The sequence below is a fragment of the Dasypus novemcinctus genome, chromosome 23 (assembly GCF_030445035.2).
Source record: "Dasypus novemcinctus isolate mDasNov1 chromosome 23, mDasNov1.1.hap2, whole genome shotgun sequence".
Lineage (NCBI taxonomy): Eukaryota > Metazoa > Chordata > Mammalia > Cingulata > Dasypodidae > Dasypus > Dasypus novemcinctus.
This window is the reverse complement of record NC_080695.1, coordinates 26503631-26531114: the sequence shown is the minus strand read 5'-3', so window position 1 is coordinate 26531114 and position 27484 is coordinate 26503631. Positions and strand designations below refer to the sequence as shown.

Below are 27484 nucleotides of genomic sequence, written 5' to 3'. Positions count from 1 at the left end.
TTTTAATTTATTTTTAAGGAAGTTTTAGATTACATAAATGTTACATAAAAATAAGCATTGCTAGTAACCATGGGCTGTAGTTTATATTATAGTTTAAACTTTGCAGCACACCATTTTAGAGGTTATGACAAAATGTATAATGGCCTTTATCCGTCATTGCAATGTCATGCAGGACAATTCCAATGTCCCAAAAGTGCCCCAATTTATACCTCTTCTTCCTCTCCCTCTCTGCAGAATCTCTGGTTGTCACTGCCTTTATATGAATGTTACAAGTTCTTCCATTTTAGAATAATAAATCTACATCTGTCCATAGGTGCATTTCCCTATGTTTATTCATTTCTTACTCTTGAGGATTTTAGGATGGTGATGCCCACTCTGATTCTGATTGAGAGGGGGGTTAGAGCCCATGGGCCAAATGGATGGAACTGTCTTCCTTGCAGTTGTGGATACTTTCTGTATTTTGAGATGGGTGTTGTCCATCCTCATTCTTCTGTTAGTTGTCCTGGGTAAGTCCAATGACTGGGGAGTAGGTGTTGCAACTCTGCTGAGATTCAAGGCTCAAACAGCATATGAAAAGACCAAAGATTTAAGTCTCTGGGACATATATTTAGTGAGTGTATTGCTAATTATAGGTTCAAATAAAAGGAGCAGAATAGCAATGTGTAGGGAAATTATAAATGAGTCTAAATCATTACATTGGGGAACATACAATCCAAAGTAAGACCCACTGACAGGGTGCTGAATTCCTGAAATTGCACTGCCTATAGTGTCTAGATATCTTTAGAGCCCTCAGAAGCTCCACTGTTTGAGGCTCTATTTACTGTGAACATCAATGAGATCCTGCTGAGATATGCATAAGCATAGCCTCTGGAATGATCTCCCAACTCACTTTGAAATCTCTTACCATAAAAACTCATTTGTATTTAATATTTCTTCCTTTTGGTCAAGGTCTTTTCTCAAATGCATTGTTACTTAGTGCCTGATAATAATCCCTCAGTGCTAGGGAGGCCAGGAGTGGGTGGGTTGGTAATGCATTTATATGTTGAGTTTGCCTTAGAGAGTGGCCACATTGGAGCAACAAGGAGACTTATAAAGCATTTTTAACTGTTCTCTAGAAAAGAAAAAATGAGCAACCATTTCTAAACCAAAGAAGTGTAATTTACTGTTGGCTAAAGGTAAATTAGACCCTTGACATTTATATTATTTATATCATTTTATGATGAGTTGGAATATATAAAAGGAAGTATTAATAATTTGCTGTCTGGTTCATATACCATAGTGCTAATTAGTGGGGAATGGATTATCTCTACCTATACTGGATTTCAGATTCTTTTGTTTTAAAAATTAACTTATGTGCTAGGCAGGATTTCTTCCCTTGAGCTAACCTGTCAACATCACCATCCCAAGGTCCACAGGTTGGAGGAATAAAATATTCATTAGAGTGAACTTACAGGTATTCTACTATAGAACTATTGTGACTCTAGCAATGGAAGAAATGGTATTACTGATGTGTAGGCAGTGGCCATAGTAGTTGCTGAGGGCAGGGAGAAGGAGGAAGAGAAGTGATGTGGGGCATTTTTGGTACTTGGAATTGCCCTAAATAATATTGCAGGGACAGATGCTGGATATTACATATCCTACCAGAACTCACTGAATGAACTGGGGGAGAGTGTAAAGTACAATGTAAACTATAATCCATGCAGTGCAGCAGAGCTCCAAAATGTTTTCACCAAATGTAATGAATGTGCCACAATGATGAAAGAGGTTGTTGATGTGGGAGGAGTCAGGGGGTGGAGTGGGGTATATGGGAACCTTTTATATTTTTTAAAATGTAACATTTTTTTGTGATCTACGTATCTTTTATAAACAGACAAGATAATAAATATAAAACAAGTAAAAAGAAAAGGAAAAATATTTAACTTATTAGAAAATTTTAAATTTAAGAATCATACTTAAAAACTTGGCATCTTTTTATGAACTATATTTATAATTTAGTCACAACATCATGTACAATACAATAATCTTGTACTCAATCTTCTATACATGACAAACATTAGGGAAAGCCATGTGAATTTATTGTTTAATTTTGAATATTGACTATTGCAGTCTCATAAATATGAGTTGAATAAATGGAACTTGATAATTAAAGCATGCACACTTGTTAAGGTATTTGCATTAGCAAAATTCACTTTAGTGAAATTATTTACTTTAGTGAAATTATATTACATACTCTGTTAAGTCTCTAATACATTGTGAAAGTATTTTGTAAGATACTAGCATAATTATAAATGAAAACATACAACCTATCCTAATATAATTTACTATTTTTCTATTTCCCATTTATTCAATACATAATAAATTCAAAGAAAATTTCCTGGCCCATAAATGAACTGTAGTTACAATTGGTATATATATTACAACCAAAATTGTACTTTAAAAAGTATTAACTGATTAATTATTAATCAATTAAATGATTAACTATTTGTCATTTCAAATGTGTTTTTCATGCATGCTTTCATTGAAGAATACTTACTGAGTGCCAAGGATTGATAAAGAGTGTTATTGCTTTATTATTTTTCTGACTAGTGGAAAATGAAAATCACCATGACTTTGCTAAGCTCCGGGATATTCTCCTTAGCACAAATATGGAAGACTTGAAAGAATAGACCCACACTCAACACTATGAACATTACAGGTGCTATGAACTCCATACAATGGTCTTCACAGATGTGGGTCCAGACAACCAGCCAGTCAGGTGAGTGGGGGATCTTGCTAAGACAACCAAATGCCTAATTTAGAATTCCCCCCACAACCATGAGACAAAATCATTTGGAAAGAAGAATAACTGTACTTCTTACATCCTGGCTTGTAGGTTTTTAATCACCTTCCAACTTAGATGGAGATAGCTCCTAGGAGCAACCTAATACAAGGTCTCATTTATTTCAGTGTATGCCAAAACATGTATCTGAGAGAAAACTACATTATTTTGCTGTATTTTATATGAAATAGAAGATTTCCTATAAATATATTTTTTATGAAATATAAATCTAAATTAGAGACTCGAAAAGGAGATTGGCAAAATTGCACCAAGTTGGCAAAGAATATTGAAAAGGGCTGGATGGAGGAAAGAGGAAAAGAAGTGACGTAATGTCATGAAAGCCAAGTGAAAAAGTTTGAGAGCAGATGTGGTTAGCCACGTTGCAGAGGAAGAGGATTTATGCTGCCAAAGTATGGCAGTGCATGACAATCCAGATGTATCAGTTCGGTTCTTTGAAGACAACCAAAATTGAACTGGCTCTTTTAAATAACATTTGGAAAGATGCCTGGCTTTATTTAACATTTATCTGAGAATAGTCTCACAAATTAGAGGTTTCCCCAAATTTTATTGTCAAAGGATGTGAATGTTTGTGATGTAATAGAAAGGGAATAGGAACAAAAAAGTCACTGATATAAGTGTTTCAAAATTCTAACACTCTTTATATATACTCCTATGTATTTTACTATAAACTCATATGAAATAGAGTACCTTGATTTCTATATCTCCTGATATAGAAAGTCCCATATATTGCATTGCTGCATGTGAGTATATTGCTAAATGTTCTTATGTGGGAATTAACATTAAAAATATACATACTTGTACATGTAATATTAACAAATTAATATGAGAGTATAATATGGGAGTATAAAACTCCCTGTTTAGTTTTCAAGAGATCTATGAAGCCAAAAGACAAGAGTTCTATGATCAATTTCAGAGACAGTACAAAGTGTTGAAACAGAGGTTTATGCAGCGAGTAAAGGAAAAATAAACTGCATTTAAAGAACCTTAAAAGAAGGCAAGTACTGCCAATTTAATGTAATTTGTACTCATTTGGAGGTGTCCTATAAGTTTGGGGGTTGTAATCTCACGTGTTTAGTTAAGACATTTTCAGCTACTAGCTGTTCTTTAAAACTTAGTCATTTAACACATTTTTTAACACTGCCTTTACAAAGTATAGTCTGTAATTTTATTTTTTTCTAGAGCACTTGTAGAATTTATTGTTTCAATGTCTCCTAAAAATCATTTTGAAAAATTTACTTACCTTCATCTTCTTAATTTGAATTTTCATCATAAAGTTTAATTTTTAACAAATTCAAGCTATCGACTTCTGTGAAGAGCCATTTACTTTCTAACATTCTAACTACAGTAGGAATGTCCTTCATGTTTACAAATAAGTAAGTAAATGTTGACTAATGCAAGCTTTAGGTAACTAGCGAAATTTAGTTGGTGTATTAAGTGCATTCCTTGTTCAATTCATTCCATTCTGTCTCCAAGAAAATGCAAAAAGAGGCTACTCATGTATTTTTAATTATTCACCATAAGTAAGTTTTTGGTGGAGGAATAATTTTGGAACATAAATATCTCGCAATGGAAATGACAAATGAGTTTATATGGCCATGAGTCTCTAAAAAAGAGTCTGGAGGTTGTCAGAAGGATTGCCCTTATGCACACCTGAGCAGAGTCTCGGAGACAGATAAAGTAGATACAACCCCAGGTACTGGTTCTTCTGAGGGCTAAAGAGACCAACAGGTTTTATGGTCATGGCAGATGGAGTTCACTGCCATGTCAGTCGGCCCTTCTTTGGAGTTGGTGTTCTGCGTGATGGAGCTGGACTCAGATGTGATCTCTTTTCACAAGCCTTTTCTGTTACTTTACCAGAATTGTAGTTGGTGCTGGGGTTTAAAATATATCTAGGGGATCTGAATCTCTGGACTGACAATATGATAGCCAGACCCTGAGCCTCAACAGACTTCAGCTCCTACACTCTCGTTTATTGGACTTACCCCACTCAGCTAACATGGAGTTGAAGAATGTCAACCACCACACCATGGAGCCAAGAGTGCCTACAAATGAAAGCAGGAGAACTGCATCCAGCATCCATGTGGAATCTAAGCCCCCTCTTTACATAGATGTGGAATGGACACAACCATTCCAAGGTCCACAGGATGGAGGAATACAGTAAGGATTAGAGTGGACTTACTGACATTCTATTCATGAACTACTGTAGTTAGTAATCAAGAAAATGTGGCATTGGTGTGGAAAAAGTGGCCATGGTGGCTGCTGGGTGAGGGGAATGGGAGGAAGAGATGAGATGTGGAGGCATTTTCGGGACTTGGAGTTGTCCTGGGTGATGCTGCAGAGACAATTACCGGACATTATAGATTGTCCCATGGCCCACTGGATGGAACGTGGGAGAGTATGGGCTATGATGTGGACCATTGACCATGAAGTACAGCGGTGCCCAGAGATGTATTCACCCAATGCAATGGATATGTCATGATGATGGGGGAGAGTGTTACTGTGGAGGGAGTGGTGGGGTGAGGGCGGTGGGGGGGGGGGGTGAATGGGGACCTCATATTTTTTGAATGTAATATTTTTTAAAAATGAATTTTAAAAAATAAAATTTAAAAAAAAAAGAAAATTGAATTTTAGTAGGGGTCTTATTTCCCTCGGGCCACCACTTGAAAGAACCACAAGCTTGGGGCATAAAAGAACAGCATTCCAAGCAAGGTCCACAGGATGGAGAAATAGAGTGGACTTACTGATATTCTATTCATGAACTATTGTGATTAGTAATCGAAGAAAATGTGGCATTGGTGTGGAGAAAGTGGCCATGCTGGCTGCTGGGGGTAGGGAGTGGGAGGAAGAGATGAGATGTGGGGGTGTTTTGGGGACTTGGAGTTGTCCTGGGTGGTGCTGCAGGGACAGTTACTGGACATTGTATGTCCTCCCATGGCCCACTGGGTGGACTGTGGGAAAGTGTGGGCTATGATGGGGACCAATGACCATGAGGTGCAGCGGTGCTCAGAGATGTATTCACCAAATGCAATGAATGTCTCATAATGATGGAGGAGATTGTTGTTATGGGGGGAGGAGTGGAGTGAGGGGGGTGAGGGGTATATGGGGACCTCATATTTTTTAATGTAACATTAAAAAAATAAAGACTAAAAAAAAAAAAAAAAAGAACAGCATTTATTGTCTCATAGTTCAGGAGACCAGCAATCTGAAATCAGGTGTCAAGAAGGACATGCTCATTCTGAAGCGCATATGGAAGTATCTATTCCATGCCTCTTTCTTGGCTTCTGGTGATGTCCGGTAATACTGGGCATTCCTTAGTTTGTGTCACAATCACTGCCTCCATCATCACATGGCTGTCTTCTCTGTGTCTGTCTGTCTCCTCTCCCCTTCCTATGAGGACATCCATCATATTGAATTAAGGACATACCCCATTCTAGTATGACCTCTGGACCTCATTTTTATTTTCTTTTCCAAATAATTCTATTTACCTTAATTTTTTAAAATATATTTTTTTACAGAAGTTGTGAACTTACAAAACAATCATGCACATGAGTAGTATTCCCATACAGCATCCTTTCACTAACACACCATACTGTGATGGAATATTTGTTACCAACTATGAGATAATATCTTCAGACTATTACCACTATTTATGGTCCATAGCGTACATTTGGCACACTTTTTCCAAAATCCCCCCGCCTTTATCAACACAGTACATCTTTGGCACTGATGCAAGAATATTACACTATTGTTGTTAATCAAGGTCCATAGGTTGCACCAATTTTATTTTTCTGATGCTTCTTCACATTTCTACCACTGTGCAATAGTGATGTACATTTGCTCTAGATCAAAGAGGCACACTTGCATCTGTACCTTCAACCACAATTCTTACCCACCTCTGGGTTCACTGTGTTATTCAGTCCCTAGATTATTTACTACCTTACTTTCAACTGATGTTTACACCCCTAGGCTATCAGTTTCAGCCTCAATCCCATTTATAAACCAGCTGCTACTCACTATAATGTGTTACCATCAACGTTATCCATTTCCACACTTTCACAGTCAAATTAATTAAAACTTGTACATACATTAAACATCAGTAATAGTTTGACCTCATTTTAACCTGCCTAATTCCATCTGTAATGACCTATTTCCAAGTAAGATCACCTTCTGAGGTACTAGGGGTTAGGACATCAAGAGAACTTTTTTGGGGGTACATTTCTCCGATAACAGTAGGCAATTGGAACTTGGGCTTTCTTTTCTAAAGAAACAATATGGTGATTAGGTGCTGTAGTAGACCAAATGACTCATTCAGAGACACCCAAACTGTAAATAATAGAAATTCCAATAGTTTAGATATGAAGATAAAAGTTTGGAATTATGTACGAGTATCTTATGGCATCCAAGAACAGGAAGCATAGCTGGGTCTCATAAGAACTTAACGCAAACTGGGAAGCAACCAGAAACCAAACAAACCGTTTTCATTTTTCTATTTCTCCCCTAATCCACCCATTTCATTATGGTCCTTACCTCTGTACATCTGCTTCATTTTCTTTCTCTGGAGATCAGTTTTTGTCCTATTCTTCAAATACATACATTTTCAGAATGAGCCATCTAAAGCCTAAAATTCATTGTGCAAATTGATGATTCCTTAAACAGGGTTTAATAAGGCCTGTAGAAAAGAGCAAATGCAATTCTGAAAAAAAGAAAAGAAGCAGGATTCTGAGGGCCTCAATGGCGAACAAGGTGATTGGGAAACACTTGCTTAGACAAGAAACAACAGAACACTTTTAATATGTTAAGTAAACAGGAAAGGCTCATAGAGGTAAACTTTCCAAGAATTGCTAGCAGATAGATTAGCCAAAATTCAAACCCAAGTCTTAAAATTTTCTAATACATGAAAATTGAAATGTTTTTGTCTATCCCTCATTAATAAAGATTCTATAACTGAGTTCATAGTGTTTTCATGTTTTAATTTATTATTTGTATTTTTTCAGAGAATTTTCTGTTTGTTCATAGTATTTTCCTATTAGGCTTTCTCTTATTGGTTTGCAGTTCTTTATACATTTTACTGTTCTTGTGTTTTATAAATATTTGTAAAGACCCTCCTAATTTGTCCCCTTTTAGCTTAATTTACAATGTCTTTTGTGGAATAGAAGTTTTCTACTTTGACATGATCTAATGTACTAGTCTTGTCCATTATAACCTTTGCAATTTTTTGTATTGCTCTATGAAAGTCTTCCTTACCTGAAGATTATAAATGCATAAAATGTGTCAATTCAATCCAGTTATGGCACATTTCAATCTGCAGCACACCTGCAGTCCATGCCTCAGACCATGTACTTTTCTCATTTTCTTTTTTCTTAATAAACTCTTCACTCCCTTGCCTAAGAAAGAAAGAAACAAACAAACAAACAAATCAAGAAATAGAATAGGGAGTCCAGAAATAAAGCACACATGGGAATTTAATATGGTAGTATGATAAATTTGCATTTCAAATCGACAGGAGATGATGAACTCCTCAAATGATATTTGTATGATTGGTTATGATTTTCTAAGAATATAGACAAACGTAAATTCATGTGTCCATGTTGATTCTACCCAAAGCAGTTTCCTGACTTTTATAACTCCATTACAGAGAATAAGGAAAAAAGATGTCAAGGAACATTGTTCTTGACTGTAGATTTTAATTTAGAAACTCTTCAAGACACACATGGCAGACAGAGTGTGAAAAAGGAACATTATTTACACACTTAAAAACTAAGCACTATTTATCAAACTCAATTGGGTTAGTAGGTTAGTTGTAGGCTTCCAAGTCATCTATGATTTTTATCTCTTTATCTACAAACTAATAATATCATAAGAGTTACATTTATGCTTTGATTGTTTTTCTCCCAAGTTTTCATCTTTCAAACAGAAAAGATGAGCCTAGTGTACACACCTGTATTCCTCCACCTAAATTCAAGAATTAGTATTTTGCTTTATTTAATTTTTCTCTGTGTGTGTAAATTTGCATATGTTCCTTTGTGTGAGTGTATGTGGAAACACACTGATACACAGGAGCTTCGTTTCCCCTGCACCATTGGAGAGGAAGTTGCAGGGTGTATGACACTTAAACCCTAGGTACTTCCATGTGTGTCAACTGAGTAAGGACATTCTTCTACCTACCCACATTATCCATATCACAAGTAAAAATTAATAGTAATTCCATAATATCATTAACATCCAATAGACATTTAAACTCCCCAATGGTACCAAGTTGTCACTTTTATCTCTTTGGTTTTAAATAAGGAAACAACCACAGATCACATATTGCCATTGGTTATTAGGTCTCTTTATTCTCTATTAATGAAGGACAGTCCCTAATTGAGGTTCTTCTAAATGTAGATATTGAGGAAGGTAGTTTTGAGAAACAAGCAATAAGGAAGATTTTTTTAAATTTAGAGAGTTATACTCAGAGCTGATGATATTTAAAGACGATTATTATAGTGAAGTAGAGGAAGTCACTAATACAAATGTACTTTTGCATACACAAGACATTACACAAATCTATATGAGAGTTCTGTGATATTAAAATATACTTTTTAAAGTTTTTATGGAACAAGCACATACCCCTTACTCTCTTTTACATATGAATCTGGATGTATGTATATAAATACACATATATAGATTGATACTGTTGATTTGGATAAACTTATACACTAAGAGAATATTACCTGATTAGATAACTAAATAACTAAGAAATATTGTTCAACTATTGTTTTAGTGTTATCTACATCTTTACTAATATTCCTCTAGGTGAGTTAATAAGGCATAGGTAGCATTCAGATTTCTTATACTCCATCTTCCGTAACAAAGAAAATGAGGAAAATGTTTATTCCTGAAACAAAATACATAACCATCTTTGAAGTATTAAGACTTCTCCGTAATATATGTAATTCTATCCACTAGTAAAAAATGATTCATTCAATATCTATGCACTGCCTACTTCCAAAATGTATTCTATGCAATGTGCAATAAAAATACAGGGACATGAAAGCCAATAAAAAATAAAATGAAATATAAAACAAGATCAGAACCTTGGAATGCATGGCCGTGGGAATTGGCTTTCACAGAAGTGCCCCTGGGAATCTTGGGTCAATTTGACTTCTTCAAGTGAGCAAACATACTTGGTCCAACTTTCAGGCATTGCAGGCAATAAGGGAGAACCCACGATACAGGGAGCTCATTATCAGATTAAAGTCACCTATTTACAAAATGAAGCATTTCCCCTAGCTTTATTTTCTATTTTCTCAAAATGGATTTATTAGTAAGGATCATGGAACAACAGCACACATCTTCAAAAGCACTGCTGCCAAGGCTTGCAGCAGGGTCCTGAGTCAGTTAGCATGTATCCTTCAAAGATTGATGACCAGTTATCAACACCCCCAAGGAACCATTGTTTATTGATTGATTGAGCCTTCAATGAAATGCCTGTCAGGCACGTATTGAATAGATTATTGTTATCAAAACCTGCAAAACATGTGAATTTGCAATCACATTATGCTGTTTTATTGAAGATTTTCTGTTTCCCTGAAATTGTAATCTACCTCATGGATGGACTGTGAAGCATTCTACCATTTGGTAATATTTGTTATGCATACGTGCACTATAATAAAAGCTTTATTAAACATAGCTATGGCAGTTTACATAATGGAAACTGCTGCACAGCCAATGTATCTGTCCTCACAACTTTATATGTGCACACCCAGGTCCAGAGAGCCCTGGCACACTCTTAAACACAGAGAGACACAATTACTATTTCTGTATTTTTCAAGAATGAACCATTTTTATCAGAAAACATTAAGGAACTAATGGCTTCTCTCTGAAGAGGCATTCCATGAGATAATAGACTCTGAGATTTATAAGACTTAGTTGATAGTCTGTTTTGACTTTCCATGCACTAGTGATGGCCAATCTGTCTGTGGTTGCTGCTTCTCAGGCCTGGGAACTCTCTCTCAGAAGACAACACATGCCATTTCTGAGTAGTTAATTTTTCGAACACTTTATAAATGAGGATGAGGTTCAGCACTCTCTGAGTTAAATGAAATGTTTTCTCAACCATCATCTGCCCTCAGGTCTGGTTCCCACACATTTCCACACCCTCCAGCTGTTCCTCTTGCCTGAATGTGTACATTCTCATTCACTTCTCAGAAGTGAAAATGTGATTCCAAGGGCTGAAATAGGTGAATTTTAAAAAACCACAAAGATCTGGGAGCAGATGTAGCTCAAGTGGTTAAACGTCTGCTTCCCATTTACGAGGTCTTGGGTTCAATCCCCCTACACTTACTAAAGAAAAGAAATCTTTCTTTAGATCAATGGATCTCAAACTTGCTGCACACTAGAATAAACTGGGGAACATTAAGAAGTGCCAGTGCTTGTGGTTCAGTTCCAGATAGTCTGATGTAATTGGTTTGGGTGAAGCCTAAGCCTTGAGAGATGTGCAAGCCCTTTGAAGGGTTCTAATGGACTCCCAGCATTGAGGACCACTGTGTCAATAGGAAGAAGAAATATGATGCAGGTGCATTTTCAGGATTTGGAGTTGTCCTGGGTGATGCTGCAGGAACAGATGCTGAACATTGTGTGTCCTGCCATGGCCCACCTGGTGGAATGGGGGAGAGTGTAGACTACAATATAGACCACTGTCCATGTGGTGCAGCAGTGCTCCAAAATGTACTCACCAGGTGCAGTGAATGTGCCACGATGATGGAAGAGGTTGTTGATGTGGGAGGAGCAGGCTAGGGGGTATATGGGGACCTCTTATTTTTTTAATGTAACATTTAAAAGAAAATAAAGAAGAAGAAAAAAATAGTGTATCTGAGTTCCATGTGCCGTGGCAGTGGTTGATTCCTATCGTTGTTGTGGAAGACCCTCGCCTACATCCACCATGTATCTATCTATCTATCTATCTATCTATCTATCTATCTATCTATCTATCTATCTATCTATCTATCTATCTATCTATCTATGAGATGCCACAATTAAACCAGATCTACCTACATTCTTTCTTGGAAAATTGACTTGACTTAAATGCATAACTGTACATTTATCCCATTTTTATTCCATCATGTTAATAACCTTAAAGAGCTTTAGAATGCTTTCTTGAGTCACTTTATTTGTATGGTGTTAGGCACTGGGGATGTGAAGGCAAAATGGCATAAGTCCTTCCCTCAGGGATCTTTGAGTCCAATGGAGAACATGGAGATGTCACATCAATTATAGAGCAGTATGATGGATTCCCTTCAAGGGATTCGGGGAGCACAGGAAAAGAATACCCTAACTTCCAGATGCAGGAGGTGGAGTGGGTGGGAAGAAGGGAAGGAGTCTGCTTCTTTTTTCTCTTGTTATCTGTCTCTAATAGTTTGATGGCACCCAAGCTATAGCTTTTTTTCTTTTAAAGGAGGTCTGGGCCAATCGTTCCCCAGACCTTGTCCATAGGAAGCAGGCACTCAGCCAGTTAATCTATATCCACTCCCTGTAAGCCATAGCCTTTTTAAATTGAAGTATATCATTCATACATGAACACACATAAACAATAAGTGTATAGTAAATATTGTGAACTTACAAAATAAACATACATAACATAACACAGGGGTCTCAAACATCACCCCTCCTCCAACTCTTTGCATTGGTGTGAAACATGTGTTATAAACTATGCAAGAGCATTGTCAAAATATTACTACCAACTATATTCCTTATCTTACATTTGGTGCATTTTTCCCCCAACCCATACTATTTTTTTAATGTATTTTTTTAGATATTGTGGACTTGCAAAACAATCATACAGCTGTGTAGATTTCCCATACAACTCCATACCCTGGTGGAACATTTGTTACAGATTATGAGACAATATCATCATACTATTACCACCAATCATGGTCCATAGCATACATTTCACACACTTTTTTCATACACCTCTATTATCAACACAGTATAGCTTGGCATTAATGCAAGAATATTATAGTATTGCTGTTAACCACAGTCTGGTTAACAGACTGTGTCACACCAGTTGTAGTTTTCCCATATTTCTCCATAGTCTCATCACCCTGCAATACTGAGGTACATCTTCTCTATCTCACAAAAGGACTCTCTTGCATTTGTACCCTTAACCACAATTCCCAACCACCTCTGGGTTCACTGTGTCATTCAGTCCCTAGATTATACTTTAGCTTACTTTCTATTGACATTTACTTCCCCAGACTACAATTTTCAGTCGCAATCCCATTTATAAACCAGTTGTTACTCACTATAATGTATTACTATCAACTCTATCCATCTCCACACTTTTACAGTCAAGTTAATTAAAACATCTATGTACATAAAAGCATCCATAGTTCTTCTCATCCCTCCTCTTATCTCCCTATATTCTATACTCTAGGTTTTAATTCCATGTGTTTATTATTTGTATTTAGTTCATATTAATGAGACCATGCAATATTTGTCCTTTTGTGTCTGGCTTACTTTGCTTAGTGTACTGTCTTCAAGACTCATCCAAGTTACCATGTATGTCCCAATTTCCTTTCTTTTTATTGCAACATAGTATTCCATCATACATATATACCACATTTAATTTATCCGCTCATTGGTGGATGGACACTTGGGTTGTTTCATCTTTTGGCAATTGTGAACAAGGCCACTATGAACATTGGTGTGCAGATGTCTGTTCGTGTCATAGTTTTTAGTGCTTCTGGGTATATTCCTAGTAGAGGAATTGCTGCATCATATGGCAGTTCAATATCTAGCTTCCTGAGAAACCGCCAAACTGTCTTCCACAGAGGCTGAGCCATTTTACACTCCCACTAACAGTGAAGGAGTGTTCCTATTTCTCCACATCCTCTCCAGCACTTATTGTTGACTGTTTTTTTAATAATGGCCATTCTATGTGGTGTTAGATGATATCTCATTGTTGTTTTAATTTGCATTTCCCTAATAGTTAGTGATATGGAACATTTTTTCATGTGCTTTTTGGCCATTTGTATTTCCTTTTTGGAGAAACGTCAATCTATCTTTAATTGTTCTTTAATTGTTGAGTTGTATGATCTCTTTATATAGAATGGAAATCAAACCCTTATCAGATAAGTGGTTTCCAAATATTTTCTCCCATCAAGTGGGCTGCCTTTTCACCTTCTTGATGAAGTCCTTTGAATCAGAGTAATGTTTAAGTTTGAGGAGGTCCCATTTATCCACGTTTTCTTTTGTTGTATGTGCTTTTGGTGTAAGGTTTAAGAATCTACCACCTACCACCAGGTCTTGAAGATGTTTCCCTACATTTTCTTCTAGGAGCTTTATTTTACTTTTATATTTAAGTCTTTGATCCATTTTGAGTTAATTTTTGTATAAGGTGTGAGGTAGGGGTCTTCTTTCTTCCTTTTGGCTGTGGATATCCAGTTTTCCCAATACCATTTGTTGAATAAACTGTTCTGCCCCAACTGGGAGGGCTTGACAGGTTTGTCAAAAATCACTTGGTCATAGATGTGAGGGTCTGTTTCACAACCATCAATTCAGTTCCACTGGTCTATATTTCTATCTTTAAGCCAACACCATGTTGTTTTTACCACTGTAGCTAGGTAATATGATTTAAAGTCTGGAAGTGAGAGTCCCCCAACTTTACTTTTCCTTTTTAAGATGTTTCTGGCTATTCAGGGCCTCTTACCCTTCCAGATAGATTTGATAATTGCATTTTCCATTTGCTTAAAAAATGCTGGTGGAATTTTTATTGCGGTTGCATTGAATCTGTATATCAATTTGGGTGGAATTGACATCTTAATGATATTAAGTCTTCCAATCCATGAGCATGGAATGTTCTTCCAATTATTTAGGTCTTTTTTTATTTCCTTTGGCAATGCATTAGAGTTTTCTGAATACAAGTGTTTTGAATCCTTGGTTAAGTTTATTCCTAAATATTTGATTCTTTTAGTTGCTATTGTAAATGGATCTTTTTTCTTGACTTCCTCCTCAGATTGTTCATTAATAGTGTATAGAAACAAAACTGATTTTTGTGTATTGATCTTGTATCCTTATACTCTACTGAAATCATTTATTAACTCTAGCAGCTTTGTTGTAAATTTTTCAGGATTTTCTATATATACAATCATATCATCTGTGAATAGTGAAAGTTTTAATTCTTCCTTTCCAATTTGGATGCCTTTCATTTCTTTTTCTTGCCTGACTGCTCTAGCTAGAACTTCTAGCTCTATATCTAACAACAGTGGTGACAGGGGGCATCCTTGTCTTGTAGCTGATCTCAGTGGGAATGCGTTTAGTTTTTCATCATTGAGTACAATGTTAGCTGTGGGTTTTTCATACATGATAAATGTTAAGAAACTTTCCTTCCATTCCTACTTTCTGTAGTATTTTTTATCAAGAAAGAATGCTGTATTTTGTCAAATGCCTTTTCTGCATTAATTGATAAGATCATGTGGCTTTTCTTCTTTATTAATGTGGTGCATTATGCTGATTTTCTTGTGTTGAACCAGCCTTGCATGCCTGGTATAAAACCCACTTGATCATGATGGGTTATTCTTTTAATGTACTCTTGGATTCAATTAGCAAGTATTTTATTGAGGATTTTTGTATCTGTATTCATTAGAGAAATGGGTATGTAATTTTCTTTTTTTGCAATATCTTTATCTGACTTTGGTATTTGGGTGATATTGGCTTCATAGAAAATGTTTGGTAGTGTTTCTTCTTGTTGAATTTTTTGGAAGAGCTTGAGTAAGATTGGTATTAAATCTTCTTTGCTTGCTTGATAGAACTCACCTGTGAAACCATCTGGTCCATGGCTTTTCATTTTGGGGAGCTGTTTAATGACTGTTTCAATTTCTTTACTTGTGTCTGGCTTGTTGAGGTCTTCTATTTCATCTAGTGTCAGTGTAGGTTGTTTGTACATTCCTAGGAATTTTTCCATTTCATCTACATTGTCTAGTTTTTTAGCATAAAGTTGTTCATAATATCTTCTTATGATCTCTCTTATTTCTGTGGAGTCAGTAGTAAAGTTCCCTTTTTCATTTTTTATTTCCTTGATTTGCATTTTCACTCTTTTTTTCTTAGTCAGGCTAGCTAAGGGCTTTTCAATTTTGTTAATCTTGAAGAACCAACTTTTGGTTTTGTTAATTTTCTCTATTGTTTTTTTGTTCTCAATTTCATTTATTTCTGCTCTGATCTTTGTTATTTCATTCCTTCTACTTGCTTTAGGATTAGTTTGCTGTTCTTTTTCTATTTCTTCCAGCTGTGTAGTTAGGTCATTGATTTTAATTCTTTCTTCTTTTTTAGTGTAAGCATGAGAGCTATAAATTTTCCTCTTAACACTGCCTTTGCAGCATCCCATAGGTTCTGATATGTTGTATTCTCATTGTCATTTGTCTCAAGATATTTATTGATTTCTCTTGAAATTTCTTCTTTGATCCACTGATTATTTAAGAGTGTGTTGTTTAATCTCCATATATATTTATGAATTTTCCCTTTATTTGCCACTTGTTGGTTTCCAGCTTTACTCCACTATGATCAGAGAAAGTGCTTTGTATAATTTCAATTTTGTTGAATTTACTGAAATCTGCTTTGTGTCCCAACATATGGTCTATTCTAGAGAAAGATCCATGAGCACTTGAAAAGAATGTATATCCTGCTGTTTTGGGGTGCAATGTTCTGTATATGTCTATTAAGTTTAGTGCATTTATCATATTATTCAAGCTCTCTGTTTCTTTATTGATGTTCTGCCCAGATGTTCTATCTAATGCTGACAATGGTGTATTGAAGTCTCTAACTATTATTGTAGAGATGCCTATTTCTCCCTTCAGTTTTGCCAGTGTTTGCCTCATGTATCTTGGGGCATCCTGGTTAGGTGCATATATATTTATGGTTGCTATTTCTTCCTGGTGAATCATCTAATGTCCTTCCTTGTCTCTAATAACAGTTTTGCTTTTAAAGTCTGTGTCATCTAATATAAGTACAGCTACCCCAGCTTTTTTTGTTACTGCATGCATGGAATATCTTTTTTCAAACTTTCAGTTTCAATTTATTGGTATCCTTGGGTCTAAGGTGAGTCTCTTGCAGACAACATAGAGATTTCTTATATTTTCTTATCCATTTTGCCAACCCAATCTGTGTCTTTTGATTGGGGAGTTTAATCCATTAACATTCGATGTTATTACTGTAAAGGCAGTTCTTATTTCATCCATTTTTGTTTTTGCATTTTGTCTGTCATTTTATATTTGACACTTTTAGCTACTATTACTGATACAGTTGTCATTTCTAGACTCTCTTCCAGACCTGTCTCTCCTGTCTTTTCTTTTCAGGTTGTAACACTTCCTTTAGTATTTCTTGCAAAGCTGGTCTTTTTGTTATAAACTCTCTGTTTCTGTTTATCTGTAAATATTCTAACCACATCCTCATTTTTAAAAGATAATCTTGTGGCAGCAGACTTGGCCCAGTGGTTAGGGCATCCGTCTACCACATGGGAGGTCGGCAGTTCAAACCCCAGGCATCTTTGACCCATGTGGAGCTGGCCCATGCACAGTGCTGATGCGCACAAGGAGTGCCATGCCACACAGGGTGTCCCCTGCGTAGGGGAGCCCCACACACAAGGAGTGCACCCCATAAGGAGAGCCACCCAGTGTAAAAGAAAGTGCAGCCTGCGTAGGAGTGGTGCTGCACACACGGAGAGCTGACACAACAAGATGATGCAACAAAAAGAAACACAGATTCCCATGCTGCTGACAACAACTGAAGCAGACAAAGAAAACACAGCAAATAGACACAGAGAACAGACAACTGAGGCGGGGGTTGTGGGGGAAGGGGAGAGAAATAAATACATAAGTAAATCTTTTTTTAAATAGATAATCTTGCTGGGTATAAAATCTTTCACTGGTAGTTTTTCTCCTGCAGTATCTTAAATATATCATACCACTGCCTTCTTGCCTCCATGGTTTTTGATGAGAAATCAGCACTTAGTCTTATTGGGTATCTCTTATATGATATACATTGCTTTTCTCTTGCTCCTTTCAGAATTCTCTTTGTCTCTGGCATTTGACATTCTGATTGGTATGCATCTCAGAGTTGGTCTATTTGGATTTATTTGGATGGGAGTATGTTGTGTTTCTTGGACATGTCTCAATAGCGTTGGGAAATTTTCCACCATTATTTCTTCAAATATTCTTTCTGCTCCTTTTCCATTTTCTTCTCCTTCTGGGATACCCATGACACATATATTTGCATGTCTCTTGCTGTCATTTAGTTTCCTGAGACCCTGTTCGATTTTTTCCATTCTTTTCTTCATCTGTTCTTTCATTTGTTCACTTTTGGAGCCCATGTCTTCGAGCTTGCTGATCCTTTCTTCTGCTTCCTCAAGTCTGGTGTTCTATGCCTCCAATGTATTTTTAATTTCATTTATTGCACCTTTCATTCCCATAAGGTCTGCTATTTTCCTATGTGTGCTTTTAAATTCTTCTTTGTGCTCATCCAATGTTTTAATATCCTTAATCTCTTTAGCCATCTCATTGAATTTATTAAGGAGATTTGTTTGAACATCTAAGATTAGTTGTCTCAACTCCTTTATGTCATCTGCAGGCTTATCTTGTTCCTTTAATTGGGCCATCCCTTCCTGTTTCTTGGTATGGATTGCAATTTTTTGTTGGTTTCCACATCTGGCTTGCTAGATGTATTCACTCTTGGTGCAGTTTCTCCCTTTAGTATAGGGATTTCTTACCTTTTCTCCTTTGTTGGTTGTGTAGTAGAAGCCAAAGATATAGTTGGTGCTGTAAGCTATAGTGGCTGAAGCTGCCCATGTTGCCCCAGGAATTGATGAAGTTTCTCCCAGCTTTCTCCTCTGTTAGGGATAGGGGCAGAGCTGTAGCCATGTATAATAATCCCAGTTGGGCACAAGACTCTCTGTAGTCACCCAGAGACACTGGTGAAGCTTCACACCCCTTCCTACCCTACCTTAGGCAGGGATGGAGCTGTAGTTTTGGTCAGCAATCTATGCAGTGTGGGTCCAAAATGACCACAGTTCCTCAGGTAAACTGATGTATCACCAGACCCTCTCCCTACTGGGAATGGGATGGGACTCTCTGGAATGCCCAACAATCTAATCTCTGTGGGCCAAATATGCCTGCAGTTGCCCTGAGAGGCTAAAGGAGTACTATCCTTTCTGCTCTTTAGCGGGTGGGAACAGAACCACAAATGCTCAACAGTTCAGTTCTGTAGGCTAAAAGTACTCACTATTTCCCAGAGAGGCTGAGGAAGCTCCATCTCCCTCCTATCCTATTGTGTGGTAGGGGTGGTTCTATGGTTGCTCAATAGTTCAGTCCCTTTAGGCCAAGAATACCTGCCATTGCCTGGAGAGGCTGAGGAAACACCAGCCCCCTTCTGCCCTCTTAAGGCATGGGGTTGGATCTACAGGCACCTGACAATTCAGTCCCTGTTGGCTAAAAGTACCCACCATTGTCCAGAGAGACTGTGGAGACACAAAAACCCTCCTTTCCTATTGGGGGTGGGGGTGGATTCATAGGCATCCAATAGTCCAGTCCATGCAGGCTGAAGGTCTGCTGTTGCCCAAAAAGGCTGTGGAAAGACCAGCCCCCTTCTTTCTAATTGGGATGTGAGAGTGGGTCCTCAATTACCCACCAGACCATGCTGTGTGGGCCAAAAGCACCTGCAGTTACCCAAATGGGCTGGGCATCACAGTCTGTCTCTTGTCCTATTGGGGATGGAGGTGTAGCCACAGGTGCCCAACAGTCAGAATTGTGCTGCCCAAAACAGTTGCCCTGAGAGATTGAGGCAACACAAGCCCCCTCCTATTTTGTGGGGGGATAGAGATGGAGATGGGCTCAAAGGCACTCAATAAATCTGTGTGGGCTGAAAACTCCTATCATTGCCTGGAGAGGCAGGGAATACCCAGCTCTTCTTCTATTCTTTTGGGGTGCAGGGATGCAGCCCCAGGTGTCTGACTATTCAGCCTCTGCCAGTGGAGAGCACTTGCACTTCCCTGGAGAGCCTGGTGCAGGTCCTGCCAGCTACCTCTACTGGAAGTGGGACTGGGGTTGAGCCTAGGGTTGCAGTCCAATCTTGATGGAGAGAAGCCCGTCCCTAACTTCACTGGAGTCTGCATCCTTTTTCTCTTGTTATCTGTATCTAATAGTTTGATGCCACCCAAGCTATAGCTTTTTTTTCTTTTAATATAGGTCTGGGGGAATCAATCCCCAGACCTTGTCCATGGGAAGCAGGCTCTCAGCCAGTTGAGCTATATCCACTCCCTGAAAGCCATAGGTTTTTAAAAAATTTTTAATTAAAAAAAATATATTTAGATTACATAAATATTACATAAAAATATAGGGAATTCCCATATTCCCTGCTCCTCACACTGTCTACACTTACCCATATTAATAATATCCTTCATTAGTGTAGTACATCCACTGCAATTGATGGACACAATTTGGAGCATTGTCACTAAGCATGGATTATAGTTTGCATTGTATCTTACCCTCTCTCACACACAATTTTATAGGTTATGTCAAGATATATAATGGCCTGTATCTGTCATTGCAATGTCATTCAGGACAATTCCCAAGTCCAAAATTGCCCCTGTATTATATCTGTTTTCTCTCTCCCTGATCTCAGAACCTCCAGTGGCCACTGTCTCCACATCAATGAAATAAGTTCTTTCAGTGCTAGAATCACAGTAAGTCTATAGTAAAATACCGGTAAGTCCGCCCTAGTCTGTAGTTCATTCCTCAATCCTGAGGATTTTCAGACAGTGATGTCCACTCCACATCTAACTGAGAGAGGGTTTTGGTCCCACAATGTCAATGGATGGGACTCCCTTGCTTGCAATTGTAGGTTCTCTTGGTTCCTTAGTATGCTCGTTGTTCATCATCACCTCCTTGTTAGTTGTCCTGGGTGAGTCCAGTGACTGGAGAGAAGGTGTTGCAAGTCTGTTGAGGCTCAGAGCCCAGCTGGCACATGAACAGCCCAAAATTTAATCCTCTTGGACATACACCTACCAACACCAGCATCACCTATAGGTTCAAATAGAAGGGATCAAAAAGCCTTGTGTAAGGAAACCACAACTGAGTCCAATTGTGTCACCCTGGAGCATAAATCCCAAAGTAGGCCCACTGGCAAGGCATCAAACTCTTGAGCTATATGTCCTGACCATAGTGTCTGTGTGTGTCCAGAGCCCTCAGGAGCCCCCTCTTTGGAATAGTGTCTAATATGGCAGTCAATGAGATCCTGTTGAGACGTGCATACATGTAACCTCTGAAATGAACTCCTGACTCACTTTGTAGTCTCTTAGCCATACACAGTCATTTATTTGTCTTTACCTTTTCCCCCTTTTGGTCAAGGACTTTTTCCAGTTGCATTACTAGTTGGTTCTTGGTAGTAATCCCCAGTGCCAGGGAGGTTCACTCCTGAGAGTCAGGTCCCATGTTGGGGGGAAGTTAGAGCATTCATATGTTGAGTTTGGCTGAGAAAAAGGCCACATTTGACCAACAAGGAGTCTTGAAAAGAGGTAACACTTACAAGCTATAGCTTTTTAAAGCATACCTTCTCTGATGCATTCAAGCAATCCTTATGTTGTTGAACAAAGTCATGTCCAAAATCCAAATCTGCATCTACTGATATCCTAGGTGTCCATCAAACAAGGAATGAATAAAAAATTGTGGTGTATTCACATGATGGAATACATCATGAAATGTAAGAAGAAATCAAGTCATGATATGATAACATGGATGAACCTAGAGGACATTATGTTGAGTGAAGCAAGCCAGACACAAAAGGACAACTAGTGTATGATTGTACTATTATGAACTAAATATACTGTGTAAACTCATGGAGTTAATAGTTAGAATGTATGTCACCAGAAAATAAAATGAGTCTAGAGAATGGAAAGCTGAGGATTAATCTGTGCAGAATTAATAAAATAGTTGTTAACTAATCTTTGGAAATGAATAGAAAAGTTGAAAGCACATCATAGTGTTTGCAACTAACAGTGCTATTATATGGGTATGACAGGTTGAAAGTCAAAGTCTAAGGTCTGTATTTTACTAAAGGAAAGCTAAAAAATTTAACATGGGACTGTATAGTTTAGTGAAACGTGAATTATGAATATGGTAATATTACATATATAAGACTGTTTTTCTTTGAACTGAACAAATGTGTGTTAATGTTATGTTCATGTCAGGCAGAAATACTATCAAAGCAAACTATGGACAGTAGTATATAGTAATATGTTAATAATCTTCCAGTTAGGGTAAAAAAAAAAAGAAATATATTAAGGGAAAGAAACTAAACACAAGGTACTACATATTGCTTCACTCCATCTATACAAACATAAATACAAATAAACTAGAAAGATAGAAATAGAACAGCAGCTATTTTCAGCAGGGGAAGTATAGAGAGATTGAAAGATGATGAGCTTGTGTTTGTGTTTTTTCCTTATAGTTATTTTTACTGGAATAAGAAAAATGATCTAATAATGATGAAATTGATGAATGCACAACTATGTGACTATACCAAATACCATTGTTTGTACACTTTAGGAAAGACTGTATGCTTTATTAGTATGTATCAATAAAATTGATTTGCAAATTTTCAAAATGAAACTCTACTTTTCTCTCTTGAATTAAAAATAAACAAATTCTTAGGTTTTTTTCTTATCAAATTCTACTGATAATGCTTCCTTGATAATTTTTCTTAAAATAAAGGGCCCAGGTTTTTTAAAAATTAATTTATTGAAATATATCACTCATACATAAACATACATAAACAATAAGTATATGATAATAGTTGTGATAAGAGTCTAATATCCTGCATATATAAAGAAATCCTATATCTCGAAAATAAAAAGACAAAACAATCCATTTAAAAAAATGGACAAGAGATTTGAACAGACGCTTCTCCAAAGAAGAAATACAAATGCCTAAAAGGCACATGAAAAAATGCCCCAAATCACTAGCTATTAGAGAAATGCAAATCAAAACTACAATGAGTCTTCCTTCCATAAGACTGGCAGCTATCAAAAAAACAGAAGGCTATACATGTTGGAGAAGAACACCCATCTACTGCTGGTGGGAATGCAGAAGGATCCAGTCATGCTGGAGGCCAGTTTGGTGGTTTCTCAAAACACTAGCTATAGAATTGCCATATGACCCAGCAATTCCACTGCTGGGTATATAACCAGAAGAACTGAAAACAAGGACACAAACTGATATATGCACATCAATGTTCATAGCAGCATTATTCACTGTTGCTAAAAGTTGAAATCAACCCAAATGCCCATCAACAGATAAATGGATAAATAAAATGTGGTATATACATACAATGGAATACTACTCAGCTTTAAGAATGAATATACTACAAACACATGGGATAACAGGGATGAATCTGGAGAACCTTATGTTGAGTGAAGCAAGCCAGGCATTGAAGGATAAATACTACATGACCTCTCTGGTATGAAGTAAGTAAACCAGTCTGTCTCAGAGGGCTAGAGACTGGATGATAGGCTTAAAGGAAAATGAGAGGGAGAAGAAAGTTGCAAGCTGACATGGGTGAAATCTATGATGAGCTGGAGGTAAGTATTTGTACAGGGAAGGGATAAGATGGGGGCACAGGAATAACTTTGGTGGGGCTTTGCAGGCCTGAGGGGGGCTAGGGTTGGGAGGATGAGTCAGATGGCCCAAGGAATTGGGGAGAGGTTTGGGCTGGGGTTACAGTTGAACATGGGAGATTGTCAGGAATGTGGTTGAAACTATAATATTAAAAAAACTCTTTAGAAAATATAATAAGGCAGGATTGCCTGTTTAAGGTGCTTAAGGGGGGGGCATCTGGCAGAGGGGCAGGCTTCTAGGGAGTATGTGAGTACTCATTTTGTCATTGTGTGTTATATCATTGAGTAGAGACCCATACAATGAGTGTGAAGGTGTACCCACATCCTGGGAAGGCCTGATGTTTTCAAAGAGAGGGAATTGTGTCTCTTGAGAGAATTGGTAGCCCCCAGTGCATTAAGGCAATCTTGTATGTCAAGTCCTCAGCATTGTTGCAAGTATCTGTGAATCTGGTCCTTCAAGTAGTGAAGATTGATTGTCACTGTGGGCCCTGAGGGGAGAGGGAGAGAGGAATAGAATAAATGGAATCAGGGTAACTGGGGGCAATGGAAGTGTTCCACAAGATCATGCAAAATAGATATAGGATATGTTAAATTACACCAAAAATGTATAAAAGTCTATAGGCTAAAATGTAAACCATAATGTAAAACATAAGGTTGGGAAGTGGACTTGGCCCAGTGGTTAGGGCATCCATCTACCACATGGGAGGTCCGCGGTTCAAACCCCGGGCCTCCTTGACCCGTGTGGAGCTGGCCCATGTGCAGTGCTGATGCACACAAGGAGTGCCGAGCCACGCAGGGGTGTCCCCGCATAGAGGAGCTGCACACATAAGGAGTGTGCCCCGCAAGGAGAGCCGCCCAGCGTGAAAGAAAGTGCAGCCTGCCCAGGAATGGTACCTCCCACACAGAGAGCTGACAGGACAAGATGACTTAGCTGACAACAACAGAAAGTGGACAAAGAAGAACACCCAGCAATTGGACACAGAGAGACAATGGGGGGCGGGTTGTGGGGGAAAGGGGAGAGAAATAAATAAAACTATATTTAAAAAAAAACATAAGGTAACTAAAAATTTAGAAAATGTACAGTCTAAAATATTAACCATAATGTAAACCAAAATGGAACCATGTTTGAAAGCTATGTTTCAATATCTGTACATCAACTGCAGCAAATATAACATGAACATGTAAAAAGATCATTGCTGGGGAAGGGGGAAAAGGGTTTGATGTTGGATATATGGGAGTCCTCTATATTGTATATGTGAATTACTGTGATCTAAAACTTTTGTGAAGACAAAATTAAAAATTAGAAGAAAAAAGAGAAAGGATGTAGACACTGAGGAAGAAATGAAAGAAATTGCCTTGCCACTGTACATACAGGGCAACACCTATGGCAGTGATGAAGGCAAAACATCAAAAAGAAAGCTTTATAAAAAAAAAAAGAAAGCTTTATAATATTTTTCATTTTTTAATATCCAATTTATTTTTACTTTATTTTAGCTTTTCTAAATTAGTATATATTCTCTTTCTAATATTTAAAGCTTTCACTATATTTCAGTTTCCTATTAATTGAATTTGGCAATATATTAGGCTTCATTTTTGAAGAAGTTTTGGACTACAGAGCAGTTCATCTATGGTGGGGGAGGAACACTGGTGTGGGGTGTTATTGATGGGGGGCACATGGTTCGGAGAGAGTTTTCCAGGGCATGTGTATAGGGTACATAAAAATGTTTGGATTATGTTGGGTACTTTCATAGTAGTTACAGTTACAAATGACAATTGAGGGAGTGCTGAGTTCCTACCCAGGGGAGCTCTCTCACATATCCCAATGGAACAGCAACAATTCCCCAAGTGCAGTGGCAAAGACCAACAAAGAAGGATGGTCGAACAATGAGCCCCTGATACTGATGACTATGCTTATGAGCCTGATTGCCTGAAATTTCAACTAGGCCTAGAGCTGCAGGGTGCCAAAGAGTTGTCTCCTGAGAGCCTCCATGTTGCTCAAATGTGGCCACTCTCTAAGCCAAACTCACCATGTAAATGCATTACCTTTCCTCCAGCATGAGACATGACTCACAGGGATGAGACTCTCTGGCACCAAGGGATTACTTCCAGTCACTGTCTATGCAACTAGAAAGAGACCTTGGATAAAAGGGTCAACTCAGGTCAGCAGAATATCTCAGCCTACATGTAGGATCATGTGTTAAAAACTACTTTTTGATCTTGAATAGAAGGGGGAAATGCCAAAGATAAATGAGTTTATATGGCTGGGTCTTCAAATAAGAGTCGGGAGATCATCAGAGGGTTCGTGCTTATGCATGCCTCAGCAGGACCCCAGAGACAGCCAAAGTAGATACAACCCTAGGTACTGGTTCCCTTGAGGCCTACAGAGACCAGCAGGTTCTATGGTCATGGGAGATGGCTTTAGAGTTCAGTACAATGTCAGGGGGCCCTACTTTGAAATTTGTGCTCCTAAGTGTAATGGAGTTGGACTCAGATGTGATCTTTCTACACTGCCTCTTCTGTCAATCTTACTGTACTTGTGGTTGGTGCCAGGGTTGATGTATACTTAGGAGACTTGAATCTCTGGACTGTCCAAGTGCCAGCTGGGCCCTGAGCCTTAGCATAATTGCAACTCCTACTCTCTGGTTCGTTGGACTTATGCAGGTCGGCTAACAGGGAGGTGAAGATGATCAACCACCACAATAGGGAACTGAGAGTGCCTACAACTGCAAGCAAGAGAATTGCATCCATCATCCCTATGGATTCTAAGTCCCCTCTCAATACAGAGGTGGAATGGACATCACCATCCCAGGGTCCACAGGGTGGAGGAATAAAATGTCCATTAGGGTGGACTTACTGATACTATTATGACTACTAATGGAAGCAATTACAGCATTGATGTGAAGAAAGTGGCTATGGTAGTTGCTGAGGGCAGGAAGAGGGAAGAAGAGATGTGATGTGGGGTTTTTTGGGGACTTGGAGTTGTCTTAAATGATATTGCAGGGACAGATGCTGGACATTATATATCCTGCCATAACCCACTGAATGGACTGGGGGGAGTGTAAACTACAAGGTAAACTATTATCCATGTGGTGCAGCAGTGCTCCAAAATGTATTCACCAAATGCAATGAATGTGCCACAATGATTAAAGAGGTTGTTGATATGGGAGGAGTGGGGTTAGGGGGGTGGGAGTATATGGGAATCTCTTATTTTTTTAATGTGACATTTTTTGTGATCTATGTATCTTCAAAAAATGCAATTAAAAAATTGATAGGGTGGGGGGTGGGGAGTGGGGTATATGGGAACTTCTAATGTTTTTTAATGTAATGTTTTGTGTGATCTATTAACCTCAAAAAAAGATAATTAAAAATAAAAAAACATATATAAACATGTATAATATCATACAGGACTCTCATAACTCACCCTACCACCAATATCCTCCCATTGTTTTTAAATCTGTTTAACTAATAATTAAAGAGCATTGCCAAAATATTACTACTAACCAAAGTATTTTCTCCCAACAACCCTATTATTATCTTTATATCATTTATATATGAACATACATAAACAATAAGTGTATAGTAAAAGTTGTGAACTTACAAAGCAAACATGCATAACATCAAACAGGGGTAGCATACATCAACCCTCCACCAACACCTTGTATTTTCGTGAGATGTTTGTTAAAAGAAATATTGTAGAATCTTACCACTAATCATAGTCTTTATCTTACATTTGGTGTTTTTCCCACAACTCACCCTACTATCATTTAAAAGTTTTTTTTTAATTACAGAAGTTGTAAACCTATAAAACAATCATGCACATTTGCAGAATTCCCAAACCATACCCCTCCATCAACACACCACACTGTGGAGGAACATTTGCTGCAGATAAGATAATGTCATCTGAATGTTACCATGTCCATAGTGTACATTACATTTGGCTCACAAAGGACCTAGGTTTTTAAAATTAGAACTCCTACCCTACACTTTGATGTCAGACCCTGTGAAAA

General features: G+C 37.8%; 1 protein-coding gene across 1 annotated transcript in view; it reads left to right on the top strand.

The window, feature by feature from the left end:
* The window catches only part of LOC131275493 (septin-14-like), a 231533-nt gene that overhangs the window by 10696 nt on the left and 193353 nt on the right, over positions 1-27484 (top strand). Inside the window, 1 exon segment of the mRNA XM_071211464.1 lies at positions 7964-7983. Coding sequence (XP_071067565.1) covers positions 7964-7983 — 20 coding nt within the window.